This window comes from Rhopilema esculentum, unplaced genomic scaffold (genome assembly GCF_057945365.1).
Source record: "Rhopilema esculentum isolate cy_ngs unplaced genomic scaffold, ASM5794536v1 HiC_scaffold_37, whole genome shotgun sequence".
Taxonomy (NCBI): domain Eukaryota; kingdom Metazoa; phylum Cnidaria; class Scyphozoa; order Rhizostomeae; family Rhizostomatidae; genus Rhopilema; species Rhopilema esculentum.
In genome coordinates this window covers 433,296-455,420 of record NW_028300848.1, presented here as the reverse complement: position 1 = coordinate 455,420, position 22,125 = coordinate 433,296, and the positions used below count along the sequence as shown (strand labels likewise).

Below are 22,125 nucleotides of genomic sequence, written 5' to 3'. Positions count from 1 at the left end.
GGCTAGGCCAAAAACAGCAGTCACAGTCATCCCTTCAGGTCCGATTTTTGTCTTCGGTATTTTACTTGTGGTTTAGCGTTACTGATGCTTGGTGCTTAAGCTGAAGGGTAATGAGTTATATGGGTCTCTTATGCCCATTATAGTTTCACTGTTTAGCCCAGCCAGGCCTCTTTGATTCATTAGAGGTCAAGCAGAAGCATGCAAATATTTTTTAGATATCTTTCAGTCTCAAAGCAACCATTTCAGGTAAAGATGCCTTTGTAATCCATATTTATTGGATTCCTGTTGCCAGGTTTATGCCTTTCGTTTAGTGAATTACCCATGCCATTATCATTCAAAAGGGTTTTGCCTTCCTCTCTCAACCTTTGTTAATCTTTGCCTCCGTTACTCTGTACCCACAATCTTTCATAAGGGATCATACATTCATAACTAAATCGGATAGGTGCATTCTTAGTTAAAGTCTAGTTATCATATTCAGAAAAAAAAATCGCCGTCTGTGCAGGTGAGGGAAACAGAGGGTTAAAAGTTAATGACTTACCGTTGTGAAGATTTTTTTAAAGTTTTCAACGGTAGTTTTGGTTTTACCTGTTTTTCAAATAATTTGCAATACATAATTGATAATATATTTCTGCGTAGTATTGATGCAAGAAAATAGGGCAAATAGTGGAGAGAAAAAGAGCTCAAAATCGTCATCCAATAAGGGAGCAACTTGCAGCTCTGAGGTTTGGGAAGGTGAACGACTTGAGAATATGACGTTGGTCGGAGGAGTCAGCGCTGGAGAGTTTACAGATCACGGCCAAACGGACACGTTCGATGAATGCATGGGCTATTGTTGTGGAAGCAAAGATTGTGATTTGGCATTTATGATCGACAACGACTGTTACGGTGTTCGCTGTAAAGATCCATCCATGTGCAAAACACGGGCAGCAAGGCCCACTAAGTACAGGCCGATAATAGCGTTCAAGAAGTCGTCTGCAACAGGTAGGATTTTGCTTCAATTCTGTTAGGGATATCGCTTCATATGAAAACGTTGAGCCGGTTTATTTCATGATTTCGTTCTTATTTATGAACTATGAAATCTGAACGTTTTTGTGTTCAAAAAGGATTTTAGCCGAAACACTCATGGCGCTTTCAGCAGTTTGATTTTTTTGTGACTCTGCAGGGTTTTGCTTCCCACAGAGCATTTTATGTTGTATTCGAAGCCGATTCATAGCAGCGAGTCTCCTTCTGTTCATTCGTCTCGTAAATATAACAATATCGCTTTATATGATAAAAGTAAAGACGACTAAATTTATGCATCCCTTGATCATCACTGTTAATATTTAGACTTGTTCGTTGTTTTACCAAAGTCATCACTAATTTTATCAACCTTTGGCTGAAAAAGTGCATTAAAACACCTCTGCTGAATTTGCCATTTCCTTAACGTGAAAATTTTCCTAACCTTTCCTTAACTGTATTAATTTGCGGTCTCTTCTGGCCTATGAAACTTTCCTACAAATATTATGCTAACGCTAATAAACTTTTAGTACTTCCTTCACATATAATAAAAGCCCTCTCACCCTTGCTTATTGCCTATAGTCAAGATTTGCTAAAAAGGCAGAAAGTTTTGTCTGTTAAATTTATTTGTCTCTTAAAGAAGCGTTTATGAATACCCTTGCATGATATTGCTATGAAATGAACTGAATATTCACGAAAAAATCCAACTCTAGCCAGGGTGAGAGGGCCACGTATTTGTTTACCCTCCCACTAACCCCTTATCTTTCCTTCTCCTGGAAGCTGTCGACAAAGCAAGCACTAACCATGATAACCTGGCTCGCCTTTTTATAACAACTGAAAACATGTCCAACAAGGCAAACGAAAATGGCGAAGGAAAGTCGACGAGTAACGGCAGGATTAGGGGTCACGGACGTAAATATGGTGACGATGGTACGAAAGTAGTGAAAGATTCAATTTCATCTCTGTTGGATTCGTATTTTCTTCTCACTGAAAACAATTCTAGACCAATTGATATGAGTTTCCGACCTTGACATAACGAGCTTGCTATCCTAACCACTAAACGTCAGACATTATTGCATACGATTACGAGGTACACTAAACCGAGGCAGCTTTGTGCATGGGTAAAACAATTCGGTGACAACCTACTCGATGAGATCGACGCTGATAGTACTATAGGTGGTTCAAAACCAAACTCTGGCGTTGATACTCTATATAACGAACAATATTGATGAACTAAACGTAAACAATGAGAACTAGCTTAGAACATGGACGAATATGTCGAGACTCACTGCAATTTAGTATTAGTTTTTAACACCTGTAAATATTATATGTACAAAGTAAACAACATTAAAACGAGAACAAAATTACAAATATGACTTTTTGACCACGACTGGAAACTGAAAATACTAAACTACATTGTTTCGGTCATTTTCAAAATTTGTTTCAATTGCTTCAGTTTTTATATGCCTACTTACAAATCATTCCCTAATTTTTTAATGAATCTTGTAGAAATCTCCACGTAGCAGTTTAGTAACGCATGCCATAAAGTTTCTGCTGATGTATTAATACCACTATGAGCAGGCAAACCCATAGCGTCACTCGGTTCGACTAATTTAGCGCAAAATCATTGCGAGGATGGTCGTAGCACGTAACATCGTTGAAAAAGAGATTGGTAACAAATGAGAGAAGCAGCTAGAAGGACGTCTATCTTCCAACTGAAAGGGATAACTCAAAAGATCAGATCCCCAAAGATATGCAATGGAATTTTAGGAATCTAACGTCCGTAACTTAGATTGATTTTGAGGCATGAGAAATCATGAAAATGATGATAGAACGAAGATAGCGATGAAAACGGAGAGAAAAAATTTGTAAAATAAAATTCAAATAAGACAATCTGAGGAACTCTGAAGCAATCGATGACAGATACAGCCTCTCGAGGTTTGTGACAGAATACAGAAAGTGACATTGATGCAAAATCACAAAAAGACAGAGACACGTCACATGGTTGTAAATTGCCTCTGAAGTCGAAAGACAAAGAAAATGAAACAAACATAGTCTACAAGAGCAAGACACAGAATCCTACATTGTTAGGGCAGGACATGCATACAGAATATGATATGCAGATTAAAGGAAACCTACCTGGAAAGTGGAGTCTATTTTATCTCCAATGCATTGAACAAGCGACAGGATATTCTGACTGAATGGAAGGCTATCGACAGTGGTAATAGAGGGATCACAAGATAATACCGATAGTGAGACATTTTCACTGACATGTGATATGAAGTATTCATTTTGAATAGAGAAGAATAAGGCTTTTCACTGTACAAAAAAGGCAGTAAAATGTCTGGTTGGGTTATCACAGGCATTTTGCAACCAAAGATGGAGTTGTTAATCACATATTAGGCATCGTGTATATTTGGTTTTTAACCATGACAGACAACAAACGGACATCGAAAGGTATACTGCCTATAGAAATAGAGAATAGGCAGCTATAGCAAGCTTTTAGAGACAAGAAATGCACAAATTTCTCGTTACAGATTTATTTGAAGGGCTTTTACGGAGACAATAGTTATCGCCAGGAGGTCACGTGCTTGCAGTCTTACAGACCCGCTCACTTCATCTAGGCCGAGCTCTTTTGCCCTCCCCAAGCCTTCACTGTTCTTTCTATTACCCAATGTTCTCAATGTCGTATTAACCTAACCAAGCTAACGAAACTAACAGTAACCCTTATCTTTCTTTGAAATCAGGTATTGGTGTAGCAGTGCAACCGGTAGTCCCTATTGTTAAGACAATGTTTAAAGACCGGACGACCATTCAAGACAATATAGACGACACTACCTTTGCAGTTAGAGCATACTACTCACCACTGACTACTAACTCACCTAACTCACTAACGACTGCAACGACAACAGCTAAGACAACTATGACTGTCATACCTAGACCGCCAGGTAACTAATCTACTAATCATCATAATCACAATAAATTACATTCATAAACTTTAACTCTTTCTATTTGCCACTAATTTCTTTCTGATAGCTTTTTGTTGATTTTTTGCAAGATCAAGGGCAAGTGTATTTGATGGTACTAAAATCTAAACAGAAAGCGTTTTTCACAAAATCAAATGGGCTGTTGGCTCTTCACTTTTTTAAGGTTGTTTAATTAGAATGTTCATGCATCTAAAGAGTAGCAAATATAAACTTAAACACCTAGTCTAGTGGCGTTTGAAATATAAAACATAATCGTCACAATAAATTTGACCCTTTAGACGAAAACTGGCATAATTTATTCCTCCTTTGAAGGTTGGTTATCCCTCAATATAATTACAACTATAGAGAAAGTTGTTTCACCAATTGCCTGATGATCGCATTAAGCGTGAAACTCAGAGGAGCAACTTAGAACTATCCTTTTCTATATACCAGATAGCGTATACTGAGTTATAAATAACTTTTCATAATCATTTCTCACCGTCTTCTGTATTTCATCTGTTGCTACTACCTCTGTAAGACATTATTTTTGAAACATAATCAGTTGTCATAAACCGTTCACCATTAGGCATTTATTAAGCAAGGTACTAATGACATTTTACAAAGATTTTGCATGAATGGCAATACGAACCTCGAAGTTTCTTTCGATTTTCGTTGCACTTAGGTAGTGGGGACTCATATCCCTTTTTTGTATCCACTAAAATATTACAATACAGATTTACAGATTTACAAGCTACGCTATTTTACAAAATCACTATACGACTATACGATACTACTCTGACGTCACCTCGTGGAGCAGGCTATGACTGCCCCTGGGCCATTTGGACACAGTGAATAAAAACAAAACTTAGACTTTAGTTACACGACCGAAAAAAAAACACAACAAGTACAATGAAAAGGAGAACACTTTTACCTAAATGGGACATGGTGGTTGCATCCCTTCATCTTTTCAGTTCTACTGCTCTTCAGCCCCGGCACTTTAGTTTTTTCTGGCCTTGGTTTGATTTTCTTGTAACGAGTCTTGATGGAGCATTTTTGCTTTAATCAAATATCGATTTGATACTGATTAGTATTATATTTGTGCAAGGCGAGTATGAGTATCTTGAGTAAGAAAAAGCGAAAGAAGTTGGAAGCAAAGAGTTTAAATTCGCTTTAAAGCATCGTTAAAAGCATGTTATATATTGATGACGTCATTGATGTGCACAGATAGCACCAAGAGTCAACCCAGAAAGAGAAATTGTAGAATATCCAGGAATATAGAGTCTCAAGGGATGTCAATCATTGTTTGTTAATTTAATACAGCTATTGCCTGTTTCAAGCTTTAATTGAATTTCAGAAAATATTTTACCTGCTTTAAGAGATAGTTAAGGTTTTGAGATTCAAAGAAAATGCTATTATCAAGAGATAAGACAGAGTTCTAATGTAGAAAAGGTTTTGTGAATGATTTACCGAAAGGATATATGAAGAAAGGTCCCTGCACACTTGATGATTAAAACATCGAAGATTAAGGAGAAATCGATAACCCATAAAGATGCAGGATAAAGCGTAAGACAGAATTGTGTAAAAGGATTTTGCAACTCAAGACCCAATGATATTGTGCAATGTTAAATGATATATGGGTGTTTCCCTTCCGCAGAAGGAAACGAAGACACGTAATAAGCTCGAAGAGAGTTTAAGATAGAGTAGCTGCGGGTCTCGTTTAGAGGCGAAGGCTGCAAAGAGAGGGGATAGTGCCCAAAAGAATTAGAAACAAGTGATCCCAAAAATTGAAAGCCAGTTGCCAGAGAAAGATGGCTCGACAATAGGCCTCCTGATCTTCTCTGTCTAATGGGGCAATTTACCATTTCAAATGATTAGTCAAAGGACAATTACTAACCCTCATCGACATAACCAAAACAACAGATCAACATTTCATTATGATCTTTAAACCATGAAATATCTGGTAAGCAAAAATTAATCATTATTGTAACAATAGCTGTTTTCAGACTCTAGCTATTGGTCTGTGTCCATTAGAACTATGAAGAATAATAGCAAACAAGAAAAAGTTAAAATTTCGAGAACTGTTCCATAAAGATACTACGTGAATGATAATTCTAACAGAATAATCAACTAACGACTATTCATAAAATTGCAAGGGATGCCTCTCTTTAACCTAATGAAATCTTGCCCTGTTTTCTGGCGATTCTTGGCATTGCTCTTCACACTGAATCGAACAATGTTTAGCTTGATTTTACTCGCAGTATTATGAACACTCACTTAGAGTCTATTTGTTATACATTATAGGTACGACACCTGGATTTTCGTCCACTCTCGTCAAATCCAAATCATCCGCAACGCCAACGTTTGGTAATTTTGCTTCCTTTATTCCATTTAAAAGAATGCTGTTAAATGTAAAACAAACCATTTGTGTTTTCTCAAACAAATGTTTGCGTAAAGATGAAAATGTTACCTGAATTTTCATCTACTATTGAGAAGTATGTCCCATGGCTGTTGAATATGAGGCTTCTTAGCCCCATTTTTTCATTATTCTCCTTTGGTTTTAATTTTCCCTATCATTTTCCCAGATTCTAATCTTTTCTCCATGTCTTGGGGCTCATTTTGAAAAGTCCAAGAAATTGTACTGGGCATAGCTGACGTCACTTAGATTTGATTTAACGATGCTACCTTAGCGAACCTAATGCCAGGTAGCCTAAAGTCAAAGTTATAGGGTCAAAGTTATAGGGCCTAAACTGTTTTTGTCTAATACCATCTAAATCGAAGACATTGCTAGTCCTTACTATAAAATGTCATTTGTAGGTAATGTGCCATTTTTATAAATCGTATTTATTCTATTTGTTGTAATTCAAAAATGTCATCTGATTTATTATTTCAGGAGATCCATCGAAAAAGCATTCATGTGAAGCAGGATCAATTACCTATAACGCAACATTGAAGATGGGAATGCACTCTGGTCTATTTACAAAGTTAGGCCATGTAAATAAAATGGACGACTGCATCGAGCGCTGCTGCAGATCTTCAAACGCTGATGTTGCATTCATGCTTGGATCTGTCTGCTTTGCTGTGAAATGTTACAGCCCTGAGCTCTGTAAAGTCGCCCCTGCTATGATATCAAATATTGGCAACCTGAACATGAATCCAACGCTGTCATTCTTGAAGAAGAAGGAGACCGCAATGACTGTTGGAAATGGTAAGCTTTTTATTCTTGCTACTAAGTTTGTACTGAAGCATCCCGAGAGCAAATTCATCTCATTCGTTCTCTGCAAATGATGACGAAACCACAGACTGAAGGAAAAATGTGCCGGTGACAATGGCTTATTCGTTATTAGGTTCTCGTGTGAAAATATCATCAATGTAGTTAGCTCAACAAATATAACATTCACATGACTATGTAAAGAAAAAGTTTTACATTCATGTGGTTTATATCCAAAGTTCTAGCCAGTCGCATAAGCTGTTTCAGACTTGCAGTACTATTAAAAACGTACGACGTTCTCATTTAATGCTTCAAAGACCCTCTTTGTGTTTTGGGCTGTTGAATTTTCAGCATGCATTTTCTTTGATATTTTTTGGAAATGTTTAGCTTATAGCTAATATCATATCAAATTTGCAGAAAACTTTAGACATTCAAACCTCAATGTTGAAAACAAATAATAAATTACTGAATTTACCTTAAAATCGTTATCTTAAGACACTGCAAGATGAAATGTGCAAGAATTCACTAGTTGAATATATTTATGTTGCATTGTTTGTTTGTTTGCCAGTATTGTTTGCATGTATGTCATATGCTCTGTACAGTATTTTCCTCACCATTTCGACTTCTTTATATCTTAGCAAACCGTTAGTCCAAAAGTTGATTCCCTCTTTTCATGAAAGCGTCCTATGTGCTCTCTATTGTCATTTGTGTGGATGTATGCCTGATGTTTGTGTATGTTTCGGTAGTGTTTTGTGAATGCATGTTTAACTGAAGCAGCTACTAATCTTCCTAACCTCATTGACAGATAACAATGATATTGACGTCATAATCGACGAGATTACTGACAAAGGCGACGAACAGAACGCTAACAAACTCGCTAGTAGTGCTAATAGCAGCCTTTTGACTAACCTAGCAAATATATCAACCGCCTGGGAAGTTCATGATCGTATTCGACCAAATCCACCTCGCCCAGGTAATCAGACACGTGCAGTTATATCTGATGAGCTGAAGAACTTCAGTGGTAAATATTTTTCAAAATGTGACTTAAGCAAAAGAGAAAGGCAGATAGTGATATCACTCTAATTTTTTACAGGCCCCTATTTTTGCTTTTTATATATCTCCCAATGTTATTTTTGTGTGTTTTTTTCTCCACCCTCTGCTATTTATTGCCCTTTACAACACCCCTATTCAGCCAGATTTCTTTCTATTCACTATCTCTTTTCACTCACTTTCCATCACATTTTTGCCCTTTCAAACTCACATTTCGCAGGGTCACAATTGTATTTTGAGAGAGTTCATACGTAGTGTGATTTGGCACTTAAGCATTAAGTAAAGGGAAAATTATTTGTACATGAAATTGCAATTGACGCTATTGTCAGTAAGATCCTCGCATCATCCTAGTTACTTGTTTATAATTTTAACTGTAGTGATTCTTGTGACTCCTTTGACCTTGGATCCATTAATAATTTAGGCAACGAATTTTTGTTTAACATCCTTGCAAGCTGCTTTGCTAATAGCGATCTAATGAATTGACTAATGAATTATTAAGCTAAAACCAGTTCATGATACAAATATATATATATAAGCTCGTATTCTGCCGGCTTTGCTCATTTTTTAGCCCGTTAGCCTAATTTCTGTATATAAATCACAAACATTTAATAGCACTCGTAAATCATCAATTGTTACAATAAAGGACAATGTTAGATATAAAAGAATTTGTACTAGCTTTGACAATCAACTTTTAGGGATATTAGATTCATATAACAGTTAGAAAAAGCAAAATATTGATGATACTGAAACAGAAGTGAGCATTTTGATGCAGTAACAATAAGAGCTTATGTTGTAAAGCATCAGGCAGTAATGCCATCTTATGCTTTGAGGCATGCTTTGATTTCTATAGCCACTAAATGGACGAGAGATTTACATTTGTTATTAGAAAATTGCACATATCCGTCCTTAGTGGTCCTTCTGATCTGATCATTTATCCGGCAGATTTGTATAGTGAGAAACGAGTTCTCGTCCAAGATAAGCTAGGTCTTTGAACTTTAAAGGCATACATAATATTGCACAGAGAAGCGAAATTCTACAAGCTACTGGAAGATTCGATAACCAATAATATGTTACAAAGTCTTTTGTTCAGCAAAACTTGGCTAAATTATAAACAAACCTCATTTAGTTATGCACCTTGTTTATAAAAACATATGATTTTAAGAATTTTGCCAGGTTTGCAATTGAAATGATGTCATATGTTTCTGAGATTGCGTCTGCAATTCGATCATTTTTCTATTTTTTAGCTGCAAAGGAAGAATCAAAAGAGGTTTGCAAGGACAGTCCAATCACATACAATGTCACTCTTAAAGGAGGGATTCATGCAGGTATTCAGGCCTTAAAATTCTTAAGTACTAAACAATGTGATACTTTCAAAGTTTGCCATTTAATAGAGAACTGTCTTTAATATGGGTCATGTCACCTATTCTCATTTGAACTAACCCATAATTATCCAGTTGGCTTTCGCTTATTCCTACTGGAACTTTTTGAAGCTCCTGTTTGTTAGAACAAATTCGTATTTATCTCCTGTTGTTAATTTTTCAGATAAACGTTTAGTTACTCGAGCCCAGTTTGTTCGTAACTGTTTGCATCTGTGTCTATGGCATATGCCTTGAGACGTTCCTTGTTCATTCTTATATTTGAAACGACTCGACTCGACAATTTAGCAACGTCATGATTTCATCCTTCCAAATTCAAACTCCGTCCTCTTGATTGATTTTTTTCTCAACTCAGGTAATTTTACCAATCAAGGAGAAGGCCTAACAGCTAGAGAGTGTATTGGTAAATGTTGCGAAAAGAAATCTTGTGATTTGGCCTTCATGTTTGCTGACCTCTGCTATTCGGTTGAATGCAAGAATGAGCAAGACTGCCAAGCTGTTGTAGCCAAACCCTCACGTTTGGATCCTAAGATTTCTTTTGTGAGCCGGAATAGATTGCCCTATGACGGTAAGCCGAAATGTTTAAATTTACAGTAATTCTAAGGGGATATACAGAGTTTAGGTTTGAGGGACAAAGTAAGAAAGCCTCTCAAAGATGCGGCAGTTTATTTAGCTTTCATTTGGCCATGGCAAAGTGCTGCTCTTGGGAAAGGATACATTATACGTGCCGAAGACTCGGGTCTTCTACTTTTGGGAACCAGCAGAGGGAAGGAGGGTTCTTTCTATGGACAATGTCTCCCAAAAAGGGTTGGGGTTATCTTGCCTATTAGAGCATTTTAACCAAAAATCCATGGCTAGTATTCGACATAGGGTTGAAATAAGCATTGTTTAGGAATCACTTTCCCTTGATAGCCTGTAACCAGCAATGTCCTGATACCGCAAAAAGGGCTTTAAATTAAAGAAGAGCTGAATTAAAATGCTAAATAAGAAAATGAAGGTACTAAAATTATGATGAATTCTTCAAAACACTTTGCAGCGATTTTCAAACCAAACTGCTTTTCATGTGCTCTTTGTCTGTCCTTATGATGTGTCCAATTGCACCTCAGATAAAAAATTAGAAGAAAAAACCGACTTGTTTGGAAATTTTATCTGATGTTAACCGAACATATCACAATTGATTGTATGTAGATGTAGAAAAATCGATTTAAGAAAACCTGACCCCTCTTAATAATATAAATATTAGCATCAGCTGTCAAATATTAAAAAACAAATACTATCTGGTTTTTACAAATAAGATTGTAATGACAGAAGTGTTCAGCTTTGCTACAAACAAATGCGTACTGAAAGCTTTTTATTGTGGTTCAAAATAGACATAAAATTAATTATTTCTTGCACATGAACGTACGAATACGTTGAAAAAAACTGTGAAAACAAGATGAAAAATTGTAGCCCCTACAGAGACTCGAACTCTGGACCCCTGGTTTACAAGACCAGTGCTCTAACCACTGAGCTATAGAGGCTGACGGTCGGAGTGCAAGATTTAGTTGAATTGTATATCGTTGTTACCCGAAATGTGCTGGCAAGGTGTTACTAAAACTGTATACCAATGATTAAAATCAAATTTTCGACCATAACAATAACCATAACAACAAATAAACTTTCTAAAATATGCTCTCATTTGTTCGTGCCGCCTTAAAATCTGCAGCACAGCTTTTTCGTTGCAAAAGACCGCAACAGAAAATCGAAAGGAAGTTGACAACACAATTTCTCCTTTTCCCGGTTGTATTTATTTTTCTGTATCTATTTTTTCCGAATTATTATTTTATTCGGAAAACGATTGCATGCTTGAATCCAATTTAATCTTTCTGAAGGTAACATTGCATTGAAATATTCTAAAATTGTATGGTTGAGCCTTTTAATTCAATATGGAAAAATTTGTCGAAGTTTCTTCTCCGAGAAGTTGTTTTCTTTCAAATCCAACCATGATTTGATTGCTACAATTTTCTGCTTTATATGCAATCCTCCATGCTTGCAAGGGTGTCTTCGCAGCACCTTACATGAAGTACATCCTTGGTCATGCATTTCCATTGGATACCCTACTTTATATCTGGGTTATCATCTACACAGCGTATTTACTATTTACTTTAGTTAGATTTAAATCCCGAACGCTGTTCCTGAACGATGTACTTTTGCTCCCCTTCTTAGTTGGCACTATGTTTGACGTCAGCACAACCGTCAATGAAGATGAGAAAGACATCTGCGACGAGGCAAAATTATCAAAAAGCCCGATTATGAATAACAAGACACTCGCTGGTGGGCTTAAAGCTGGAAATTTCACCTACTTGGGAAGAACAAGGTAAGTTATTGAGCTGTATAATGAATGAAATTCAAAATATGGAGTAATAATCTGAAACGCAATTGTTTTGTAATCTCCTAAAACATAAAGCTGAATTGAGGGTCAAGATTTCTTAAAGATCATGCATGGGAGCTATGACGTGCAAGGATGGCTCATTGGTCTACAGTGTCAATGATCTTGGGTTCGAACCCTTGCCCTGACCAAGCTTTCACTTAGAGTGAGAAGATTCGCAGTTTCTATTCCAGGCAGTAGGATCTTGAGGCGTTGTCACGTCATGTTGTTTAGCCTCGCACTTACCTGTTGCAAATGTGATAAGACGACTTGAACCCAGCGATATAAGCTATTAAAGAGAATACCAAAAAGACACACGATATATACAGTTTTATTTCTCCCCTTCTACTTGATAATCTAACTCTTAAGAATCTTTTATCAATCACTACTTCTTAAAAAATCTCAGCTTTCGTTACTGTCATGTTCTCTATCAGCGTTTCTTCTCATTCTCGATTAGCACGTGACTGATAACTAGGTTCCAGCTCACTCACATCTCCAAAACAAGATATATTTAGATTTAAAACACAGTTGAAGAATTGTGGACCCTTAAAATGCTTGCAGTATTCACCGAAATAATCGAAACAGAACTGACATTAACTAAGCTTGAGTTCCAATAAAGCTCAGTTTGTGTTTTAATTCGTTTAAATCTGGTCCTGATGCAAGAAGGAAAAAAGCGTTCGTCTGCAGCTTAAAAACCGCAAGCTCAACCACGTTTTTAGAAACTAGAGGCTATCTATTTTCAGTACAAAGCTGCCAAACACCTTACCTACGCGTTTGCTTCTTTGTGTAAAAACGACCCTTCAGCGCATTACTAAGTGCAAATCCTTTTATTGTATGGTCTTTTTCTACCACAGAGACATGAAGCAATGCCTTGGCAAGTGTTGCAGCTCCAGAAAATGCGATGTTGCCTACAGAATCGATAACGACTGCTTCTCTGTCAAATGTTTCTCTCCCGATTTATGCAAGGTAGCAGACACACCAGCGAAGAATGGATTTGTTCAAATTGCTACGTTAACGCCAGTTGACAGGCACAAGCTTAACACAAGTATGCTACACTTCTTCTGTAAATTTATTTTCAATACGCTTTCTAAATTAGGATTGAACTAAAACAAGGAATTATTAATGAAAGAATGCAAATTGGAATCGGGAAATTTAAGGGAGTGGGGGAATATGGGGGAATCACGGTTCATAGGGGCATATCGCGAACGATAAGCCAATTTACCAATTTCACACATTGTTTTAAAAGTCTTTGCATGAAAACTCAATTACTGAGAACAAATGGCATATCAGTTATTGCATATCAAAATGTAATACAGTTATTGTCATTTTAAGAAGTGCCAAAACTGGCACATTTTGAGAGGTGCCAAAACTGGCACAAAAATGATGCTGAAAACTGGCACTTTTTATGTGATAAATCATTTTGTTAATGAGGCAGTTGAAACAATCAACTGTCTGATATCCACTAAGATGGCTTCGGATCACTGCACTATATTTTCATGCCCCAGAATACCATATTTGCTTTTAATATTCCAAGTGCATGGAAAGTTATTTTTTTCGTCAAAAGTTAGTGAAGTCATCAAAAGTACCCGAAGTTTCGATAGAGAAAAGATAAGTGACGAATTAGAATTCAATTGGAATAAGGTAGTTATAACTGAGGAATTTTTTTGGAGGAGTTTGGTAATATACATCATTATTATGACGACGAGGCTGTGGGGACTGCAGTTAAACTTATTCCGAATTGTGAGTTGGTAGAGGAAGCTAGGCTGCTGAAGGAATTGAAGAGGAATATAAATATTCACGATTTTCTTGCATACCTGTCAAACTACTGTGATGTTTTGCTATAGGATTTTGCGCTAGAGACCCTCATTTTTTGTTTGATGCGGTAATTGAAAAACGTATTTTTATATTCATCACTTATTTGTTCCAAAAGAAATATAGAAAGAAATCACAGTGCCGCTTCTTATTAGTACCCCCTTGTTAAAAATAGTTCGATTCTTCTTTACATTCTGAACAATATGAACCAGAATATTTGTGTACCCGGCCCTGTTCGCATGCTAAATTCCATCATTCGTTTCGGTTCCCTGATTTTTAAAGTCTTAGGTACGTTTTTGGATAAGCGAAATTGCCATGCGTTTGTGTACCCTGACCGTTTTGCATGCTAAATTCACCATTCGTTTTGGTACCCTATTTTTAAGTGCTTGGGTACGATTTCGCATAACCAAAATTGCCATGCGTTTGAGTACCCGGACAAAAATGCATAAGGTTACTGTAACGCATTTAACACCGGCCTTTCATTGTCACTGCGTTCGGCTTTAATGCAAAGATATATATATATATATATATTTGTCCTATGCGTCAAGAGATGACAAGATTACCAACTCCTTGCAGTAATTCCTACGACATGGGCGTTCAATTTAAAATTTTGAGGGGTTTTTGCATGTAAAAATGCAAACAGCAAAAAAGAGCATGCAGTTATCAACCCTATTACATTCTAAACCTTCACCAAAATTTTGCGCGAAATTTGAAAATAAAGTTATATTTCTCTTCCATTTATTTTAGCAAAACATTATGGCAGGGACACAGATAAATTTTTTAACTATCGTTTCAGGGTCGATTGCCGTTTATGTGATGCTCGGATGTGTAATTTTTACGGTTGTTATTAGTGGCATTGGCATGGCTCTCTGTGGCTGGCTCAAAAGGTATACCATTTTTTTATATTTTATTTGTGCAAATTGATACAGCATATGGCAGCAGTATCAGTTGTCTGGTTTATTTTACTTCGGTTCACATTTTGAATGTCTTTGTTGGAAAGACGACCAAGAAAAGGTTTTTAAATGAGTGAGGCAACCCCCCCCCCCCCCTTCAATCCTGGGGTCAAAGAGCATGCGCATGGAGCAAAGTAATTATTACACATACTTTCTGACTCTAGGACGGAGTGTTGCCCCACTCATTTGAAGATTTTTTGCTTGCTCCTCTCCCCAACAAGTCTGGTGTTTTGTAAACATGTGTAAACTATGACTAACCTATAAGCCTTGCAAAAGAAGTTGCCAAACTTCCCTAACCATTTGAGGTAGCCCCTTTCAACCCCAGACAGTGCTAAATACTATTTGTTAATGCTTTATTGACTTGGTTTTATGTGCCGATTTGAGATAGAATCGTATAAGAATAAAATTAGCAAACAAACATTGTTAAGACCGCCAAGAGAGAGTGCGTGTTCAGTTATAGAAGTTTTGTGGTCAAGGGAGGTGAAAAAGGGTGGTATTGAGTTCTTTTAAAGTTTTGACAAAGATTGTATAAACTTACGCTCCCTTTTAACACGTATTGCATCATGAGGGTCACCTCAGAACACTGAATTAATAAGTGCTTACCCAAATTGATTTCCATTATCAAAGCATTGTACAATTAACCTTTTTATAATCTACCTATCTGCTACAACTGACAGACAGTTCTGGTTGCCCGGCCAGACGTCCGTCAAGACGATGGTCGCCTCCAAAAAATACTAAATGACCAATTCAAAAAATACTGAATAACAAACACTTGGATTTGGTAGCAATTTTCCATCTCCTAATACATACGATTGCATATGTAATGGACAAGTTTATACATTCAAGACTATATAAAAGAGAGTACTAGTTGTATCCATTCAATGTGTATACATGCAAGCGTATACAAAATAGATTATAAGCAAGCATTTTCAAGTGGCCTTTTGTTTCATGAATGTTACTTTTTTGTAAACTAAATAATTATAAGCAATCAATATTTTTTCCTCAATGTTTTTTTCCTGATCTATAATCAAGATATAAATTTTCCGAATTCTGTTTATTTATATTTCATTGTATAGCAAACGTATGAAGTCGCAGCACCAGCAGACAGACGCAACTCCCATGCCGGACAGGTGACAATAACAGCGAAAAGGTATTGTAGAAAACCAATTGTTTGAATAGTTTAGGATGCAGTATAGATAGTGAGATCCCGGATTAGCGAGACTTTTGTGATATAGGACCAAATGTCCCTTGAGATATCAAATATTCCATAGAAAAACTTCGCCTAAGTGAGAGTCAGTATAAATGGGACTTTCTTTATCTGTGGCAAATTTTTTAGTTCCCTGAGCTAAGTTCGAACAAAGTTTCAATATCCTAAACACCCCTTCATGTTATGCTGTGGAGCGTACTGTCATAAACTGGCTGAAAATTGAAAACTTAGCTAATGAGACATTTTGATAGTTTTCGTCTTTTGTCCCAAATCTGGTACTTGTACAGAAGTTCTGCTTTGTTACAGTCTTTTTCCAAACACTTACTCATGCTGTTTTCGATACACAGGCAGACATTAGCGTAGATTTTATCGCCTTATAAACTTATATTATCGAAGAAAGTTATCGTTTTCATGAAATATTCTCTGGTTAATGGTCGAATGTATATCACATTTCACTAGAAGATCTACAGTTCTTGCCAAGAATCTTGCTACGTTTTACTTGATATTGCACATTGTGGATAGCACGCCTCCAAAAAATGTTGTTTACTGTAATGTTAAGAGGCTAAGTATTGTCCAAACAGTTCTTGTCAGCAGGGGCGAAGCCAAAAAGTTTTTTGGAGGGGCAAAGAAGTGCTCTATGCCGACAAAAAAGGCGTGTATCACTTGTTAAGGGTGTGATCAGAAGATCAATACTCTTATATACTGACAGAAAAGTTAATACCTTATAATTGTTGAAAAAGGTTCCAGGGTGAGCACAAAAATAGCTTCTTTTGCCCGGCAAAAAATCCTTAATGTGCCGACGGACAAATTGTTGGGGGGGGAGTACCGCACCCCCCCCCCCATACCCCCCTTTGGCGACGCTCCTGCTTGTCAAATAAGTATGATATTTTTCAGTTAAGCAGCAAGGGATTCCTTTTTGGCAGGGACAGTGGAAAAAGCTTGGACGGAATCTAGAAGAAATATGTAGAAAGAAATATTTTTAACTATATAACTTGAAGGTTGATTTTCCGCCAGGTGGATAAACGCTATTAAGAAAGGTTGATCCTTGACGAGATCGTTTACAAAGATCGGCGGATCGCTATCGCGACGGCTGCACACAAGGAAAAATCACCTGGGTTAACCTGTGAAGATGTTCTCCAAAGTTCTTTCGTCACAAACGGAAGTCGTGCCCACAACCGATGAGACGTTCTCCCGACCTGAACATCGTACCTTTCAAATTGCCATGAGATGAGTCGTTAGAACTCTCTTCAACATATGAACTTTATATTGACAAGCAAGGTAGCATAGCAGTTTCCTTGCGGATTTGATAAGAGAACAGAAAGCAGTAACGATAAGATTTAGTTATTTTTTGCAAACAAGCCTGTTGGTGCTATCTTGTTTCGACACTTGCGTCTAGAATGCAGCTTTGACATTAACCAGCTTGTTATTAAGTTTCATATAATGTGTTTTAACGCGACGAATAAACTGTTTATGAGGTTTTTATCATCTTAGACATGATGTAACAGGTATGTGAAAAATCATACAAGCCTTCTAAGTCGCTTGGGTACTTAATGATCATAATCATCATTCCTTTAAAAAAGCGACAAAATTACGTTTGGAACCCTACTTGCAAAGCATATTGCACCCTTCCTTTATTACCTTATTTCAGCAATCTTATTGCCCTGTGATGTTTAATCCAGGGGCCAGCTCGATCTGTTACAAAGCACGGCCCTTTGCTGCACGATGTGCAATTTTTCATGACCCTTTGAATGCTTGCTAACTCGGCCTTCCAATTCTAGACTCTTGGGATTTGCAAAACTTGCATTTTCAGGAAATATTTACTCTTTGTTTTGAGTTGCATTTCGAGTCTTAGCTTTGTCGCTTGGAAACGAAGATATTTTGTCTATGTATTGAAATTTATTCATGTACCAAGCGATCTAATGGTTAGGCCACCCCACACTTCAACGTTGAATTTCATGTCATACACCGCTCATTTTAAAGACGTAAGTAATGCGACAATTTGTTTTTAAATTACTCTGACAAAGTTAAGTTTTAACACTGCTCTATTTTGTACTCCACACATCAAACTTTATTGTTGATAAAGATTTAATTCACGAACGACTTCGCCCAGAAAACCTTCTTACAGAAAATAAGGATCTTCGTCTCCTCAGCTTGTGTTTATGTTCCCTCTAGTACATGTTACGAAAATGCTTAATCTGAAACTGCTCGGTTTTATATCGAAATAAAAAGGTTAAATGATGAATTGTGCAATGCGTCTGACTGGTTTTGATGCAATAACTCATTCATTCTTAACTCGGCCCTTTTTAGATTATCTCAGAATCCCCTTAACTATCCTTAGGTTATCCTTAGCACCAGCGTAAATATCGAAAGAGTTGACGAAGATTTTTATTTATGACTTGCCAATTCGACGCAGGCATAGAGCTAAAAGTTTTGTAAATAATTGTAGACATAGCATTAGGTTGTAATATATGATTTAAAAAATAAATACATCTTTTGTGATTTCATGTTGTGATTAAATGAAATGCATTTTGTCCTTTCCTTGCTGTATTAACTGTTTTATTTTGTAAAAATGAGAATCAGAAAGGATAGATGCTGAAGTATTAGCTAGGGAATTTAGTTGGACTTAGTTTTAAAGTCGAAGCATCTGACCCCTAGAAAACTAAACACCATGATAGCTACAATTCTACGGCTAAAGTAACAGCAACAAGATATGTTTTCGAGTCATTACTGTTTGCCTAACGTTCGCCAACCAGATAATGTTTTATGAGAGGAGTCTGTGTGCTTCGTGATTATTTTGGAACTAAGAAGATTGTTTTTGCGCCCAAACCAATGAAGTACATCACTTAGTGCACCTGATTGTTTAAATAAGAGGTCTGTTTGTATCCTCCATTAATGGGCTCATCTCTCACCTTTGAGTTTGCTGTTCTTGAGATAGTCCAAGTCAACTTCAATGTCATCTATTTACATTAAGCACAAAAGAGCTCCAACTGAAAGCAAGTATGCCTCTAGCCAGTTGAACAGGGCAACTTAAGGCGTGAAAATTTATGAAACTTCGAACGAACGTTTTCTACCAATGGAGTTGTCAAGTCTCAAAGATGTCCTCGTGCTTTCTTTGCTGTAAATAGTTATCAAGATAATCAAATTGCTGGGTTTTCCCCAGCTCTTCATCATTCTGGTTGAAAGTTATTTCACCCGTTTCCTTGCCTAGCAAATTTTCTCCGTTTCTTTCCTCTTCTAACGTAGCCTTTAGTTTTTCAAGTATTTTCTTACGCAAAAGTTTATTAACATGCCTTAGACCATGATTAAATTTGTTGATCTGGTCCTCCTGTGCTTGTGCCTGGAGTGCTTTCTCACCATCATCATCCAAGGCAAAAGATAACCTCATTGCGCATATCTCATTGTCAAAGTTCTTGCATTGGAATTCTCGCTCACGTTGTACGTAAAACTCTACAATAATGAATATAAGTGCGGCTATGAAAAAACAAAGCATCATACTACACTTGTGTGCTGTTGTCGGGTCCATGTTGAATTCTTTCGCCAATATTCAAACAAACTGGAACTGCGAATACTTTTGGCTGGCTTTTTCGTTCCCTTCATATGTAATCATTTAATGCATTGTGAACACATTATATTTTATTTCACTTATAATCGAGCAGCTTGGCAAATTATTTTTAAAAGATACCTTCTATAGACCATTCATGGTAGATCCGGGTTTATTGAATCCACACTTGACAAAAAGACAATAAAACTTGCTGGTGCAGTTTCTTCAGAATGATGTAAACAATTGGACCACTGTTGCTTCTCAAACCCACTAGATAGTATTTGTTGCAGATAATGCTTTCGTCTCAATGATCTTTCGATCCTAGAACCTAGAACCGTGTCATGAGTAAACAGGTGAAACCCTTAGTTGCAAATCAACTTGATGAAAGCAAGACCTGTTTAACATGGTCAAACTAATAACAGCAGGTTATTTGATAACACCAATTTTTTTGCGTATTTCTTATCAAAAACCTATTGAAAACAGTCAAGTAAAATGATACCTTTTTCAAATTATATTTAATAAACAGGTATGATGAAGCTCGTAAAATCTGGCAAACTGACGATTCGGCCATTTTAGAACGAAACATTTTCCTGTTTCAAGGCCCATTTTCACTTCATTCGCACGCTATTCGCAAATCGCATGCGGTCATTTGTTTGAACTTCGCATGCGAACGTTCGCAATGCGATTTGACCTGTGCGCAAGGTTTGATTATTTGCGAACGGTCTCATACGAACGAAAGTCCCGGATGAAAGCTATTCAATCAGAAACACCATCACAGTCAATTTATCAGGTATCTGTTTGAGCATGACTATGGTTTGAGCAATTGTATTGTATTGTTATTCTATTATTAGATTAAATGAATTGGTGACTGTTACCATAAAACTCAAAAATATAATAGCAAAATGGTGACAAAAGTTGAGAGTGGAAACCGTCATTTGTGATTAACAAAATTGCACAAAAGGTAGCAAGAACGCGGAAAGCAAATGAAAAGGGTTTAAATCATTAATCCCAAAGCGAATGAGCTACTAGAATAATTTATCACCATGGAATTTCAACACCAACTCCTTCAATTTTCACAACAATTGACAAAAACGGAAGCCAATATGCAGATTTGAAGTATGTGATCTCATTGGTTAAATTAGCAAAAGCAGTTTTCTCAAACTGGGTTCGCGTCGCATTTTATCGAATGAAGTGTGTATGGGATTCGCAAAGAAGATCTCCAGATCAATTGGTCTACTTAAGTATGCGCGAAAAATTTTGTTCAAACTGGCACTTTGATAAATTTAAATAAAAGCATTATAGAGCCACAGTTGCTCCGTCTGGGGCTCTTGTGGTGCTTCAAAGCTTTAAATCTAGCATGAACAATGAGTAATAAAATCTGGGAAAGGAGAGGAATGCAACTGTAGACTGTGTAGACCTCTCGTGGCTCAGGTTGGGTTCTTGAACGGATAAACGTATTGAATTTTAAATGCCAAAAAGTGCTGAAAAAACATTGCAAAATATGTATATATGTATTTATACTTAATTATTTCTCACGTTAGATATATATGTATTTTCATTTTTTTCATTTTTTTAATCAATTTTACTTTGTGTTAGGCTTGAATTATCTTCTATTTTGTAGCTATTTTTATACGCCTACTTTAAATAAACAGATGATATTAAATGATTATAAAAAAGCTAGACATGCTTCAAAAGCACAGAATAAAGCTGCCAGAATAGTAACAAATAGCCCATTTTGATGCATCTGCAGCCCCTTTGCTCCAGAGACTTGGTTGGCTATCTGCACAAAAGCTGATAAATAAAGAAACAGGTTCTATGGTTTCACAAATCTCTTATTCGTGAGATTATCCGAGGTACATCCAAGAGAATTGTGAAACTCTAAATTTTATGCAAGCCACTAGCTGCTATATTAAACTCTTCATTCAAATGGGTATTTTACCAGATACATGGAAAATAGCAAGGGTAACCTCTATTTTTGAAGTCTTGTTCTCAAAGTGACATGGGTAATTATAGGCTTATATCCGTGCTATCTGTATTCTCGAGGTTGTTGAAAAAATTCGGGTACGATCAAGTCTCGACTTACATGAAAGAGCAAACGAAATTCGCTAAAAGTCAACATGCATTTTTAAGGATGCATACCACCCTGACGTCACTATCAAATATAACAGATTCATGGTTATCTAATATTGGCAAGCTCAGATTAATGTAAGCGTATTTCTCGACCTTAAAAAGACGCTTGATATGACGGTCCACGGGATTCTTCTATCGAAACTAACCAAATACGGAGTGGAAGGGACATTTCTTCGGTGGTTCACATCGTGTTTAACCGGCAGAAGACAATACTGTCAAATAAATGGCCATGGATCTAGCTTAAAAACTGTTCACTGCGGTATCCCCCAGGGATCGTGCTTGGGGCCGCTCCTCTTCATCCTGTATGTCAATGATTTTGAGCAGTGCCTCAAAGAATGCACCTAAAACATGTATGCAGACGATACCAGTGTCACCTGTTCTGCCGAAGATATCTACGATCTCCGTAATGATCTAAAAGCTGAGATCGAAAATATTGCAGAATGGTTGCGTCAGAATAAGCTTAATTTGAATACGGATAA

General features: G+C 36.8%; 1 protein-coding gene and 1 non-coding gene across 9 annotated transcripts in view; one reads left to right on the top strand and one right to left on the bottom strand.

Annotated features, from left to right (window-relative positions):
- The window catches only part of LOC135684164 (uncharacterized), a 52,684-nt gene extending 34,187 nt beyond the window's left edge, over positions 1–18,497 (top strand). For 2 of the 8 annotated variants that reach the window (XM_089115921.1, XM_089115928.1), the window contains 13 exons: positions 637–981; positions 1,777–1,926; positions 3,744–3,944; positions 6,264–6,326; positions 6,853–7,167; positions 7,976–8,191; positions 9,465–9,545; positions 9,952–10,164; positions 11,802–11,952; positions 12,858–13,048; positions 14,612–14,702; positions 15,845–15,918; positions 16,990–18,497. In XM_089115921.1, the coding sequence (XP_088972047.1) occupies positions 637–981; positions 1,777–1,926; positions 3,744–3,944; positions 6,264–6,326; positions 6,853–7,167; positions 7,976–8,191; positions 9,465–9,545; positions 9,952–10,164; positions 11,802–11,952; positions 12,858–13,048; positions 14,612–14,702; positions 15,845–15,902 (2,075 nt within the window). In that variant the 3' untranslated portion in view covers positions 15,903–15,918; positions 16,990–18,497. The other 6 variants (XM_089115923.1, XM_089115922.1, XM_089115925.1 and 3 more) reach the window with 6 other exon arrangements.
- On the bottom strand, positions 11,044–11,116 carry Trnat-ugu (transfer RNA threonine (anticodon UGU)). The gene has a single exon. It is a non-coding gene; the product is annotated as a tRNA-Thr (tRNA).
- Positions 18,498–22,125: the final 3,628 nt, after the last annotated feature.